This window comes from Triturus cristatus, chromosome 4_2 (genome assembly GCF_964204655.1).
Source record: "Triturus cristatus chromosome 4_2, aTriCri1.1, whole genome shotgun sequence".
NCBI lineage: Eukaryota > Metazoa > Chordata > Amphibia > Caudata > Salamandridae > Triturus > Triturus cristatus.
This window is the reverse complement of record NC_140586.1, coordinates 326,973,087-326,988,247: the sequence shown is the minus strand read 5'-3', so window position 1 is coordinate 326,988,247 and position 15,161 is coordinate 326,973,087. Positions and strand designations below refer to the sequence as shown.

The 15,161-nt window shown below is 49.2% G+C and overlaps 1 protein-coding gene across 3 annotated transcripts in view; it reads left to right on the top strand.

Annotated features, from left to right (window-relative positions):
- The window catches only part of PRRC2C (proline rich coiled-coil 2C), a 1,321,979-nt gene that overhangs the window by 829,835 nt on the left and 476,983 nt on the right, over positions 1-15,161 (top strand). For all 3 annotated transcript variants that reach the window (XM_085601696.1, XM_085601697.1, XM_085601695.1), the window contains exon 22: positions 1,038-1,133. In XM_085601696.1, the coding sequence (XP_085457822.1) occupies positions 1,038-1,133 (96 nt within the window). The remainder of the gene's footprint in view (positions 1-1,037; positions 1,134-15,161) is intronic.

The following is a 15,161-nucleotide window of genomic DNA, read 5'->3' as shown; positions in this document are numbered from 1 at the left end:
TCATTCTGTAACTTCCTGCACATCCCTGTGTGCCATGCCTATAGCTCACTGCCCTGGCATAGGTAAGCCACTCCTCTAGCTGGGTGCAGTATACCAGTGTTGAGGGTACAGGTGCATGAGCCCTGTACCCCTACAGTGTCCAGGCCAATTCTTTGACATTGTAAGTGCAGTAATGCCATTAAGAGTATATGGTGCTGTGGGTTTGTCATTACGAACTCCACGGCACCATAATGGCTTCACTGAAAACTGGGAAATTTGGTATCAAACTTCTCAGCACATTAAACCCACACTGATGCCAATGTGGGATTTGATGAAAAATGCACTCAGAGGGGATGTTAGAGATGACCCCTGAAAAACGACCAGCATCTAGTGGGTTCCCTGACTGGTACACACCAGCCTGCCACCACGAGTCATGTTTCTGGACCCCTGGGCTGGGATCCTTTGCTCCCTGAGCCCAGAAATGGAGCCTTTCCTCGGTGGAGGTGGTCCCAACACCCCAAGGCCAGGAAGAGCTAAGGGTAACTTGTTGTTTCTGAACACATTATGAACAATGCTTTGCCCTTGACTTGAATTTCTATGCAAATTATACAGTACCATCTGGCATATAGTTGGACTCAATTTGTAGTCCCTGAGTCAAAGTCCAAGGTCGGAAAAGCGTAATGTTCAGTGTTTGTGGTAATTTTATGTACCTCTAGTGTTACCAATCATTAAACATATTCTTTCACCTTATTGAAGGAAGCACTGAAATAAATTGTTTTGACTGCATTACATTTGCAAACAGGTACTTTTCACTGTAGCTTTCCTGTAATCCATTTTTGTTCTGAAATGGCAACCTGAACTAAAAAGTTTTAACATAATTACTCCAGTGTACAACAGCTATTTCAAGAAATCCCATAGATTGATGAGCGTTGATAATCTTGCATTTATTTCCTTCCCTTTTTCCTAAGTAACCAATAAAACAGTGTTTTACAATCTGCTTCAAAACATTTTCACTGTTCAAACTCCTGACATTTGGCTGTTTCCATATTTCTTTCAAGGAAAGTGTAACAGATTACACAGCTCCAACCAATCCTCTTCCTGCAAAAGGGACTACTACAAGCAGCACAAAAATGGAGGAGACACTTGTGAACAGTGTAAGTATTGTGCATTTACAAGCAAATCCATCCTATTGTGTTACTATGTTACCACTTATGATTTTTGCTGTGCTGTTCGGTGCCAGGTCCCTGCAGGAATCCCAAATAAGTCTGCTTCCCACCCACCTTCAGTAGGAAGCAGATGTGGCTTTTTCTTTACAAATTGTTAGTACTTACTCTGCTATTCTTACTTAACCATCCTCCGACCACCTCTGTCTCTCTCCTGGTTTTTAAAGTCAGATGCTGCAAATTTATGTTTTGTATTACTTTCAATACCAATGTTGGAAATTGCTAAACATTACTTTCTGTTCAGTTATTCAGGTTTGTGCAGTGTTCTTACTTGTCTATACTGTTGGAAAGTATGATCCACAAGTTTGGGGCAGGATATTATTTTACATGTGTATTACATGTGTACCTTGATCCATCTTAATATCCATGATATCTTTTCAATTAAATTTGTTGGTTTTTCCTCGTCCTTAGGAGGCTGTTTTATCACAGCCTATCTGTGCAATGAGTAAGATGTATGAAATGAATATTTATGTATGTTTTGTGCAAATGCTTTTATGGATGTCTTATGCTTCCGAATAAAGTTATTAAAGAAGGAGTGAGATGTTAACCTCAAGTATCCTAAGGTAAACTGATTGAAGATTAAAATTGGTGAAGGATAGATTTAAAGTTGGTGATGGTGTAAAGAAAAATGCTTGTGGTAGGAGAAGAGTTGAAAATAGGATGAAGGTTAGGGGATTTGAATGAGATGAGGATGCAAACAGTGATTGTGTTGAGTAATTTTTAAAATCCCGAAACGTAGACTTTGTTGTGGTTGGTGAGATGATATAGTGGGCAGCCAGAACCACATGTTCGAGGCATATGAGCTGCAGATTACACACTGTGCATAGATCGCCATCTGGTGTTGGGCCCGGATGTTTGCAGTTGTTTTTCCTCTAGAAAAGTCTTTGGAAGTCACAAGGTATGTGACTCCTCCTTTGGATCATATTGCGCATGGGCTTCGGCTCCATCCTCAGATTGTTTTTTCCCGCCATCGGGCTCGGATGTGATCTTCGCGCTCCGGTTCCGAACAGTTTCCAGTTATTCTATCGGCACGCAATCCTCTCCCCTTACGCGGTATTGTTTTCGATCGTGATCTCCACACCTCGATGCGACTCATCGTTCCAAGTCTTCGATTCCGGTCGTCGACGAAGGCCTTGGAGCCTACCCAAGCTCCGCTCCTGGCTGATGGAAAGGACTCCATTCAAAAAGTGTCCTCGATGTGGGTCCAAATTTCCCCACACCGATCTCCATGAGGTGTTCAACCTCTGTCTCTCCCCTGAACACGAGGCTCGAGACTGTCCGGCGTGCAAATCCTTCCGGTCCAAGAAGACCATTCGAGACCGAAGGGCGAGGAGAACCATGGCACACTCGTCGACAGCAATCCCAGACGACATCTTTGGATAAGGCGTCGATGCTCCAGAAGGATAGCACACCGAAGAGGGCCTAGTCAGCGCCTCCGAGGCCGACGACTCAGATGTCGAGAACATCACTCCGGCACAGAGGGGCGTGAGTACCAACATCCACCCACACCCTCGACGGCATCGAAAAAGGCTTTGGTCACGCCTTTGCCCTCGGTCCTAGGCACGACCAAAGACATTGCTTCCCACACCACGCCTTCGGGCCCGGTGAAGAAGCCTATCAAGCCTTCTGGCGGCTCGGGCTCAAGCCAGCCTACCGTCGGTGCCGAGAAACACTCCTCCGCACTGGCGACGAAAAAGGAAATGGCCTCCTCCTCCGCACCGAGCTCCACATCGAAGCACTTGGCGCCGAAACAAGCACAAGCTCCTCGGTACCGACACCGTCCCCGGAGCCAAGCAAAATACACAAAGCCATCGACACCCACACCTCGAAACTGAAAGGCATCTCGGAGCCGAGTAAACAACCAGCCATCTCGAAGCTGCACAGTTCAAAACAACGAACTGATGCCGACTCCAAGACTAAAAAACCTACGGCCCGACGCCTTTGGCACCGACGGATCGTCCACTCACCGAAGAACTATTTCGATCTGATCCACTACAAAAAACACTTGTCAAGGACCCCAAGACTGGACATTTGATGCTCAGCATCAAAAAGAGACCGCTGGACAAGCCTGCCCCAGCTCCACCTCCAAAGAGGAAAAACTTTTCTACCTCCCCTTTGAGAATACCTTCACCCCCCCCTCCTCCTCCACCACCTCCTCCTCCTCCACCACCTCCTCCTCCACCACCTCCTCCTCCACCACCTCCTCCTCCTCCTCCGCCTTCTCCTCCCCCACCTCATCATTCCCCCACACCCTCTCCGGATGAGGAGGATGATGATGTCTATGATGACACAGGGGACGATCCCCATGACCAAACCATAGGGGACTCTTCTCCTACAGGCTCCCCTGACCCATGGGGCGACTATAACATTCCAGACATTCCTAATGTCCCGCAGGACGATCTCTACCCTTCGAGACCATCCCCCCCGGAAGACACAATGGGGTTTAACCAACTACTCCATAGGGCTGCACACTACCATGATGTGGATCTCCATACAGACCCCGTGGAGGAGGACTTCCTCCTAATTACCTTCGACACAACACACAGGGCCACTTCCATCCTGTCAATGCTTAAAGGCGTTATCAAGCACGCGCCGGAGGTCTTTAAAGACCCGGTCAGGGCCAGGGTCATCAACCCTTGCATCGACAAGAAGTATAAGGCCGCCCCTACAGACCCCACCTATATCAGAGGGCCAGCACCAGGCATCAGGCGAGGCACCTCCACCTGATAAGGAGTCCAAACTCTTAGATGCATTTGGCAAGCGCACTGCATCCCAGGCTGCCAACATATGGTATATCGCAAACACACAAGCGCTTTTGTCAAGATATGACAGGGCACATTATGATGAACTGGAAGCCATAATGCAACACCTCCCTGAAAAATACAAAAATAAAGCCAATGAGCTGATCCAGGAGGGTAAAACCAACACCTCCATTCGCTGTGCCCTAGATGCAGCTGACACCGCCTCTAGAGCAATTAACACCAGCGTCCTCCTCCGTCTGCATGCCTGGCTACGAATTTCAGGTTTCAAACCAGAGTTGCAGGCTTTCATCCTGAACCACCCCTTTGACCAGGAACATCTGTTCGGCCCAAAAGTTGATGATGCCCTGGAAAAAATAAGAAAGATACAGATATGGCGAAGTCTATGGAGCCTTACAGTCGCACCCTCCCAGGCGCTCCTTTCGCCGCTCTACTTTTCGAAACACCTCCAGAGGCTACTCCTCCGACACCGCTTCTACTTCCTATAAAGCCCCTACCCAATCCACCTTCACAAGGGGTTACCAAAGAGATGGCTACAGGGGCAACAATAATAAAGGCAGAGGCAAGACAAACAGCTCCCGCTCTACCTCCACCCCTACCCAATGACTTCCCTCCACTCCCCCCAGACCATCCCACTACAGTCGGGGACAGACTCCACAATTTTCTTCCTGTGTGGACTACTATTACCTCAGACAAATGGGTAACACAAATAATTCGGTCAGGCTACTGCCTTGAACTAACATCTACCCCCCAAACATTCCACCCAAACAACGCCCAATGTCACAGGAACATTTAGCACTACTAAAGCAGGAAGTAATCTCCTTCCTACAAAAGTGTGATAGAACTAGTACCTACCCACCAACAAAATATGGGAGTTTACTACCTATATTTTCTCATACCAAAAAGGGACGTCACTCTAAGGCCCATCCTAGACCTCAGACTCCTAAATCACTATATACACTCAGACCATTTTCACGTGGTCACACTCCAGCAGGTACTGCCCCTGCTCTCCCAAAACGACTTCCTTGCCACCTTAGACTTCAAGGACGCATATTTCCACATTCCTGTTCACAACGCTCACAGGAAGTTTCTCAGATTTGTATGGACGGTCAACACTATCAATTCAAAGTGCTCCCCTTCGGAGTCACCACAGCACCACAGGTGTTTACCAAATGCCTAGCGGTAGTGGCAGCACACCTGCGAAGACAACACATCCATGTCTTCCCATAACTAGACGATTGGCTCATGAAAGCCAACTCATACAACCAGTGTGTACAACACACTCACGCCACTATCCAACTACTTCACGAACTGGGCTTCACAGTAAATCACATGAAGTCCCATCTGCAACCATCTCACGTAAAACAATACCTCGGTGCCACCATAGACACCTCAAAAGCGCTAGCCTATCCCAGTCCTGCCAGGATAGCAAGCATTCAGGCTCACCGCGCCAAATTTCAGCCAGAACACTCTTCCAGCTTGAGTGTTCATGCAACTTATAGGAATGCTGGCCTCTTGCATATTCATAGTACCTCACGCAAGACTCCAGATTTGTCCTCTCCAAGAGTGCTTAGCGCGCCAATGGAACCAGTCCCAGGGTCAATTGACAGATCTGGTGTTGGTAGACGGTTGTGCCCATCGCTCTCTGCAGTGATGGACCACCACAAACCTTTCCAAAGGGCGAGCCTTCCAGGAACCGGTTTCTCAGATAGCACTGACAACGGACGCATCGCTCTCCGGCTGGGGAGCTCACCTACTACATCACACCATGCAGGGCAAATGGACGCCTCAACAAAAGTTACTCCACATCAACCATCTGGAGTTACTAGCCATATTCTTAGCCCTAAAGGCTTTTCAAACGCATGTCTCAGGCAAGGCCGTCTTAGTCTGCGCCGACAACATGACCGCCATGTACTATATACAAAAACAAGGTGGCACACCCTCTCCACAGCTCTCTCACCTAGCACAGAGCATATGGAGATGGCCCATACCCCAAAAAATCTTTCTCCTAGCCCAACATGTCCCAGGAGTCCAAAACACTATGGCAGATCTGCTCAGCAGACAAACACAACAAATACAAGAGTGGGAACTCCATCCACAAGTTCTTCACCCGTACTTTCAAATGTGGGTGCATCAACAGATAGACCTCTTCGCCACCCACAAAAACGCCAAATGCCCAAGCTTCGCCGCCAGATATCCACACCCATTGTCCAAAGGCAATGCGATATGGATGAACTGGTCAGGCAGATTTGCGTACGCTTTTCCGCCTCTCCCACTCATTCCATTAGTGGTCCGCTAACTACAACAGCACTCCCTCACTCTCATCCTAGTAGCTCCAACTTGGGCCAGACAACCGTGGTACACCACACTGCTGGAACTATCTGTAGTACCACACCAAAAGTTACACCTCTCTCCACGCCTCTTAACCCAGAACCATGGAGAGATCAGGCACCCGGACCCAATTCAGCTCAACCTTGCGATCTGGCTCCTGAAATCCTAGAATTCGGTTATCTAAATCTCCCCCCCCCCCCCCCCCCCCCCCCCCAGAGTGCCACCCTCACCTGTGTGGAACCTAAACATCGTTCTCACCAGACTAATGGGGCTTCCCTTTGAACCTCTACACAAATGTGAATTTCAATTCCTAGTTTTGTAATCCAGTACTGGATGCCTAGACTCAGTACTGGGACCTTTATCCAAAACAGGTAAGTAATTGCGTTTACCCCAGTATTGGAACTTTCATAGATTCTCATGCTTTGTATCGGTAAATAAAAAATATATCATAACCATAGAAACAAAAGAGAAAAAAGGCCTAGGCCTCATCTCATTTTGTAGTATATCACCCTCTTTGTGTAAAAGAGCCCAAACTTTTGCCAGGACCAATCAGCACAGCCTCACCCCTTGGAACCTTCCTGAGAGAGCTCAGAACCTCAGATTTTTCTACTGCACGTTGTGCTAGGGAGTCTCCACTGAGCTCTGCTCCGTTTTTCACAAATTTTCTGTTAGAAATCTACATTTTACCATCTATAGTGACATTATGTCAGAAAAGGAAAAGAAAGCCTTATTCAGATCCTGTGCTTCTTGTGGAAAGAAGAGACTTTTCATTGAGGATAAGCATGAGAACTGTATTTACTGCTTATACCCGGAACACAAGGCCACAGACTGCAAGATTTGTCGGACCTTCTCTACCAAGACTTTGCGGGACAGAGAAGGTCGGTTGCTGACATGGCTGCAAAAGCTGAAGACCAGGAAGGAGGTTCTCTCTTCAGATGAGGAGGATTCGATTTCTGGCACCTCCTCCAGGAGATCAAAGAAGAGGGGTAGGTCATCTCCCTCCATCTCTGCGGAACCCCCTGTCAAAGCCCCTCACGGGATCTCTGAAAAGGTCTGAGGAGGCTGGTCCCATGAAATCTCCTCACGGAAGTGAAAAGGAGAGGCAGGGACAGGCTGCTGGTGTGGACACAGCCTCTAGGGACAAAAAGGAGGTTCCATATCTTCTTCTCCGTCCCAAAAGGAAACGCCTGCGAAGAAACACTCTGCAGGAACTCCACAGATGGTTCCGGTGAAGAAACAGCGTCCGTCGACGCTGACTAAAGCAGGTACGTCGACTACGATTTCCATAGTGAAGACTGTTTCCTTGGTATCGTCGATGGGACCGTCGACGATGTCTGCTTCATCGTCTACGACAGCTTCATTCTCGTCTTCGACGGCGGTGTCGACGACGAAGACCACGTCGTCGTCGATGCTGATGACGACGAGTTCGTCGACGAGACCATCGACGGTTGTCCCGTCGACGATGAAGAAAGCTTGCCGTCGACGAAAAAGAAGGCTCCGTCGACGATCCTACCGTCGACGACGATTCCGGCATCGTCGACTACCTCATTCTCGACGACGGTTCACACTCCGTCGACGAAGACTACCGTGCCGATTACGTCATCGATTTCGTCGACGCTTGGGATTCCGTCGACAGGACCGTCGACGGCGAAAAATTCAGGATTTTCAATACAAAAGTTGAAAATTACACCGGACATGACTTCACCTAGGCGGGTTACGCCTTTACCACCATCTATGCTTCTAGATGAGTCGGAGGACGAGGATGAGGGTGAGCACTATGGGGATGCCTACAGTCCTTCAGATCTGCATGTAAAGCAGCAAGAGACTGATACTGAGGAGTATTATGGCCAAGAGGAGCAACAATATGGTCAACAGGAGGTACATCCTCGCACGTTGAGGCAGGATATGATGGCTTTACCAGTTGCTCTGGTTACGGACTTGCAGATGATGTTGCAGGACTACAGAGCTCGTTTTCCATCGCGCCCTGACGCTCCTCCAGTGCATCCATCTACATCGGTGGTTCCACGAGGGACGGCAGTGGACTTGCCACCTCTTCCTAAAGACGTACCCCGTACCTCACCAATTGTGGTACCAGTAGTGGTTCCTCAGACTTCATATCAGGAACCTGCCAATGAAGATATACAAGATGTGGATACGGATGAGGACGATGAGGGGCACGTGGATCCGCTAACTGATCCAGGGGACCCGGATGTGGATCCTGATGACACTGGAATGCAAGATCCGGATGCTGCAGGCCTCCGGCAAAGATTGGGGGGTTCCATAATCTTATGGAGCGTGCATCCAAGAGGTTTGGTCTGCCTCTTACGGTGGAACAGTCGGACTGTTTTCTGTATGACTTTAAGGCGCAGTATAAAAAGTCGGTCAGATCAATTCCCATCATTGAACATGTCTGGGATGAGGGAATTAAGATTATGTAGAACCCAGTTACGGTCATCCCGGTTCTTCCCCGGCTGGAGAAGAAATACAAGGCCCCTGAGGGCAGTCCTGCATGTCTTCTAGGACAACCAAAGCCTGACTCTGTAATATCTCAGGCCGCACAAAGCAAGTCCAAGAATCCGTCAACACCTTTAACTACGCCTCCGGATAAGGATGGCAGGCGGCTGGACAATGTAGGGAAGAGATTTTCCACCATGGCCAGTTTGTTGGTTCGAGCGGCTAATTCATTAGCCATTCTAGGCAGATACTGTGAGAAGTTGGCCTGATGTATGATGTCACTAGTTATAGTGTACACCTTATATCAGTCCAAATACCCTTATGGTGATTGGTTGTAAAGTCAACCTTATAGACCAGCTATACTAGTGGTAGCATGGACAAGAGCAGTCTTAGGCTAAACTCTGAATGGCATGTGAAGCCAGCTGCGATACCATATATAATCCCTTGAATACCAAATGAAAGGACACCACAACAGATATATATATAAAATAAAGTGTATTTATTCTAAGCAAACCCTCAGCACTCTTTATGAGTTTAGAGGTAAGTACAACACAGTCTTATTAATGCATACAGTAAGTCACACAGGTAAGTAATACAGTTAGGCCCTAGGGGCCACGCAAACCATACACTAAATAAGTGGTATAAGAACCACTGTCACGGAAATAGAATAGGCCTAGGCCTAGGGAATCGCTGGGGCTACACTACACTAGCGTTAGTTAGGAAGTGGGAGGCCCACGGGATTCGTGTGCAGAGTGGAAACACTCACGCGTAATGCGTAAAAGTCAATAGCAATGTTACAGTTTAGAAATAGATAGATTTAGGACACTTCCGGAGTAGCTAGGAAGTTGAGACTTGAAAACTAGACACTAGGATAGTCACTATCCTGATGAGCACCGGAGTACCCAAGTTACCTAGCCCACAGGCTGCGGGTGCATAGGGGTGAAGATGCGTCGTTTTCGTCGTCGACTCCTATGGATGCCTGAAGAAAGATGCTGACAGGCAGTCAGTGAAGAGTGTCCGGTGGATCCCAAGGCTGGGATCAAGAAGAGAAGAAACCTGCAAGCAGAGGGGACAGAGTCAAGGTCACTAGCCAGTGACCACGTGGAACCAGGAAGGAACCAGGCGATGTCGTGAAGAGTTGCAGGTGAAGGTGAAGCTTGTCGCTGCAGCCAGGAGGACCAGGAAGCGTCGAGGACGACCAGGACCAGGAGGCGAGCTGTCCCGCGAAGGCTCTTGCTGTCGGCGGCGTCGAAGTTGGACTAGGACTCACCAAGCCTTGGCAAGCGGAACCCACGAAGAACAAGGGACTTGCTTCTGGTGCAGACCAGGAAGGTCTGGGGTGCTTCTTCTTTGCAGAGAAGCGGGAGCCAGTCTGGAGGAGCCAAACCAGCGCAGAAGATTTCAGGGAGCGTCGTCACAGAGGCCACTAGCCAGCGGGCAAGCAACCGGACAGACGCGGCAAGCAGGAAAATGCTGAAGGGCCCCACGCAGGACTCGTGGAGTGTGGGGGGCTGGTCTTCGGTGCAGATGGTGCTTGGGGTTGGGGCTTCTCAATCCCCGGTGCACAACTTCGAGGGTACCTCAGAAGCTGCGCTGTAAGTTACTAGCCACTTTTCCCAGGTAGCCGGTCCCACGTCGCTCGTCGCCTCCACGGATCTCAGCTCTGCTGCAGATGTGGATGAGGGTCGGAGAAGTCTGGAAATCAAGGCTCTGGTCGGGCTCTGCAGTCGGTTCCTCGTCGAACGTTTCACAAAGCAAAGGGTAGTCTCTTGATGGTGCCTGTTTGCACAGGGTAGCCACTCCTTGGCTACAAGGGAGATTCTTCAGTCTTCTTCTTTCGTCGAATGTCGAAGGTCCAGAGTTTCTGTTCAGTTTTGCAGGTTCAGGATAATCTAAAGTCTTGAGGCCCAACTCCCACTCTTATACTAATCTGGGGGGCTGGGATACCTGCTAGGTCACGCCTTATGGGTGGGACCTGGGAGGGGGTGGTTACACCCACTTCCCTTTGTCCAGTTTCGCGCCAGAGCTGGGGCTGGAGTGCCCCAGCGCCGGTTTGAACTGGACTATGCAAGGAACACCTTGTGTGCCCCAGGCATGTCTCATTCCTTTCAGCCCACCCTGCCCCAATACACTAAAGGCTGTCTGGGGAGGTGCTAGCACCTCCCCAAGCAGGAAACCTATTGTCCAGGCCTCCCTGGCTGGGATCACTCCCAGCTGCAGGAGGTCAGACTTGTGTCGTGGCAGCAGCATCCATTTTGTGATGCTGAGGCTTTGGTCAGAGGCTAACAGTTGAAGTATGATTTTAACATGTCTTTCCCTCTAGAAGGGGGGAATAATATTCTCATGTCCAGAAATGGCATGGGGGTATTATTCCCGAGTGTTAGACACCTCACACGACATGTTTTGATAAAGCCAAACCATAGTTACCATAACCGTCTAAGATTATAAGGTACTTTAAGAGTATATGGTAGGCTATATCATAGAACAGCTATAAGGACATGGTTCCGAAAGCTGCAGACAGGCTCAGCTCATGCTAGAGCACCATCTCACATGTTACCAAGCACTCTGCCTCCAGGATTGTCAAGGCCTGCCATAGGAGTGACTGATAGGTACACATGTGTCTATATGTAAGTTAGGTATAGGAATACTACACCTAAGCAAGGGGTGATTACACGACCTTGCCCCAGCTGAGTGATCAGCCAGTTGTGTCAAAATGGAAGGCCAGGCCAGGGGTGGCACAATACATGCTGCAGCCCCTGGTAGGCCTAGGGTACACCTATGCCCTGGGTACCTAGGGTACACTGTACAGGGGCCAATAAGGTGATCCTATCCAAATGGGTTATGCACCTAAAGTACATAGTAGTAATTTAGAGAGAGAACAGCAGGGCTGTGGGTCTGGTTAGCAGGCCCACAGCCACATCTAAGTCGAAAACCAGTAAAGCAAAAGCAAAAAGTGGGGGTGAACATAGAAAGCAGACCCTACTCTCCTACACAACCCCCCCCCCCCAAACTTAGGAACATTAAACTAACCTTGACCAGTTGAGTCTTCATGTTCTAAGTGGAAATATCTGGAGAGTCCATCTGCATTGGCATGGTCAGTCCCAGGTCTATGTTCCACTGTGAAGTCCATCCCCTGTAGGGAAATGGACCACCTAAGAAGTTTGGGATTTTCACCCTTCATCTGATTTAGCCACAAGAGGGGCTTATGGTCTGTCTGAATCTTGAAGTGAGTGCCAAACAAGTATGGCCTCAGCTTCTTCAGGGCCCAAACCACAGCAAAGGCCTCCCTCTCAATAGCTGACCAACGTTTCTCTCTAGGGGTCAGCCTTCTACTTATAAAAGCAATGGGCTGGTCTTGACCATCTACATTCAGTTGTGAAAGAACAGCTCCCACACCTAACTCAGAAGCATCTGTCTGGACAATGAACTCTTTGGAGTAGTCTGGACTTTTCAGAATAGGTGCACTGCACATGGCCTGCTTCAGGTCATCAAATGCTTTTTGACAGCTTGCTGTCCACTGAACTTTCTTTGGCATCTTCTTGGAGGTCAAGTCATTAAGTGGTGTCACTATGGACCCATAGTTCTTAACAAACTTTCTGTAGTACCCAGACAGGCCCAAGAAAGCTCTGACCTGAGTCTGGGTAGTTGGAGGAGCCCAGTCCTTTATGGTCTGGATCTTGCTCTCCAGTGGTTGAACCTGACCCCCACCAACTAGGTGGCCCAGGTATACAACCTTGCTCTGCCCTATCTGGCACTTAGTGGCCTTGATAGTGAGGCCTGCCTTTTGCAGGGCCTCTAAAACATTCCTCAGGTGGACCAGGTGATCCTCCCAGGTGGAGCTAAAGACAGCAATATCATCAAGATAAGCTGCACAATAATCATCCAACCCAGTAAGGACTTGATTCACCAGCCTTTGGAAAGTGGCAGGTGCATTCTTCAAACCAAAGGGCATTACCACAAATTGATAATGTCCTCCTGGGGTCGAGAAAGCAGTTTTGGCCTTTGCACTCTCAGCTAGTCTGATTTGCCAGTAGCCTGCTGTTAGGTCAAATGTGCTCAAAAACTTAGCAGCTGCCAGTCTGTCAATGAGCTCATCTGCCCTAGGTATTGGGTGGGCATCTGTCCTAGTGACAGCATTGAGACCTCTGTAATCCACGCAAAACCTCATCTCTCTCTTACCATCTTGGGTGTGAGGTTTTGGCACAAGGACTACAGGACTAGCCCAAGGGCTCTCTGAAGGTTCAATGACTCCCAGCTCCAACATCTTTTGTACCTCAACTTTTATGCAGTCCCTGACATGGTCAGGTTGCCTGTAGATTTTACTCTTCACAGGCAGACTGTCACCAGTGTCCACCTCATGGGTGCACCAGTTTGTCTGACTTGGGGTCAGAGAGAACATATGTCTGTAGGCCTGCAGAACTTGTCTGCAGTCCTGTTGCTGATGGACAGTGAGGCTGTCAGAAAAGACCACACCATCAACTGAGCCATCATCAGGGTTCTGAGTCAACAGGTCTGGGAGAGGGTCACTCTCTTCCTCCTGCCCCTCATCTGTAGCCATGAGTAGCCCCATGTCTGCCCTGTCAACATATGCCTTCAATCTGTTGACATGAAGCACCCTGTGGGGGCTTCTGGGAGTCCCAAGGTCCACCAAGTAGGTGACTTCTCCCTTTTTCTCAACAATAGTGTGGGGTCCAGACCATTTGTCTTGGAGTGCTGCTGGGGCCACTGGCTCCAACACCCACACTTTCTGCCCTGGCTGGTAAACAGTCAGTACAGCCTTTTGGTCATGCCAAGCTTTTTGGAGTTCTTGGCTTGCCTCAAGGTTTTTAGAAGCCTTCTTCATATACTCTGCCATCCTGGAGCGGAGACCAAGTACATAATCCACTATGTCTAGTTTGGGTTGTCTGAGAGGTCTCTCCCATCCTTCCTTCACCAAACACAGGGGTCCTCTTACAGGATGCCCAAACAAAAGCTCAAAAGGGCTGTAGCCAACCCCCTTTTGTGGGACCTCTCTGTAAGCAAACAGAAGGCAGGGTAAAAGGATGTCCCATCTTCGCCTAAGCTTGTCTGGTAATCCTTTTATCATTCCCTTTAGGGTCTTGTTGAATCTCTCAACAAGCCCATTGCACTGTGGGTGATAGGGTGTGGTGAACTTATAGTTAACACCACACTCCTTCCACATTGCAGTCAAGTATCCTGACATAAAGTTGGCACCTCTGTCAGAAATGACCTCCTTTGGAAAGCCCACTCTGGAGAATACTCCAAGCAGGGCCCTTGCCACAACAGGAGCTGTTGTGGTCCTCAGGGGAATTGCTTCTGGGTACCTGGTGGCATGGTCCACTATCACCAGTATGAATCTGTGCCCAGATGCTGTTTGTGGGTCCATTGGTCCTACAATATCTATGCCCACTCTTTCAAAGGGGACCCCCACCACAGGTAGTGGTATGAGGGGGGCCTTTGTGGTGCCACCTGATTTGCCACTGGCTTGGCAGGTGACACAGGAGCGACAAAACTCCTTAGTATCTTCTGACATATGGGGCCAGTGAAAGTGAGGGACAAGCCTGTCCCAAGTCTTGTTCTGGCCTAAATGTCCTGCAAGGGGAATATCATGGGCCAAGGTTAGAAGGAAGCCTCTGAACTTCAGTGGTATGACCAACCTCCTGGATGCACCAGGCTTGGGGTCTCTAGCCTCTGAGTACAGTAGCCCTTCATCCCAATACACTCTATGGGTACCTTGAGCATTCCCTGCAGCCTCAGCAGCAGCCAGCTGTCTGAGGGGTTCAAGAGAGGGGCAGTCTAATTGAGCCTGCCTCAGATCTGCCCTTGAAGGCCCCCCTGTCCCAAGAAACTCAACCTGATCAGGTTCAAGTTCTTCTAGGACAGTTCCTTCAGGGCTCTCAGAATCATCCTCCTGGGAGGGCTGATCCACCACCTGAGGCAGGGGGGAAGGCACAGCCTTAACCCTACTGCTCTTTCTCTTGGATTGTGACTGGTCCATAGTTTCAGGATCCAGCACTTGTTCAGTGTTGCACTTTTTGGCCTGTGACCTGGTCACAGCAAGGACATGTGCATCTATCCCCAGCATTTCTGCATGGGTCCTATACTCCACTTCAGACCAAACTGAAGTTTCAAGATCATTGCCCAGTAAACACTCTACAGGAAGGTCTGAACTAACAACAACTTTCTTGAGGCCAGTTACCCCTCCCCAGGAGAAGTTAACAATAGCCACACTATGGGAGGTAGTGGCATTGCTAGCGTTGGTCACTAGGTAATTCTCACCTAGTATGATCTGTCCAGGGTCCACAAAAGCAGGTGTCACCATTGTGACACTAGCCCCAGTGTCCCTGTAGGCCTGAGCCATTCTTTGGTTGATAAAAGGTGTCTGTCTGTACTTGCCCAGGTTACTGGGGCCTAC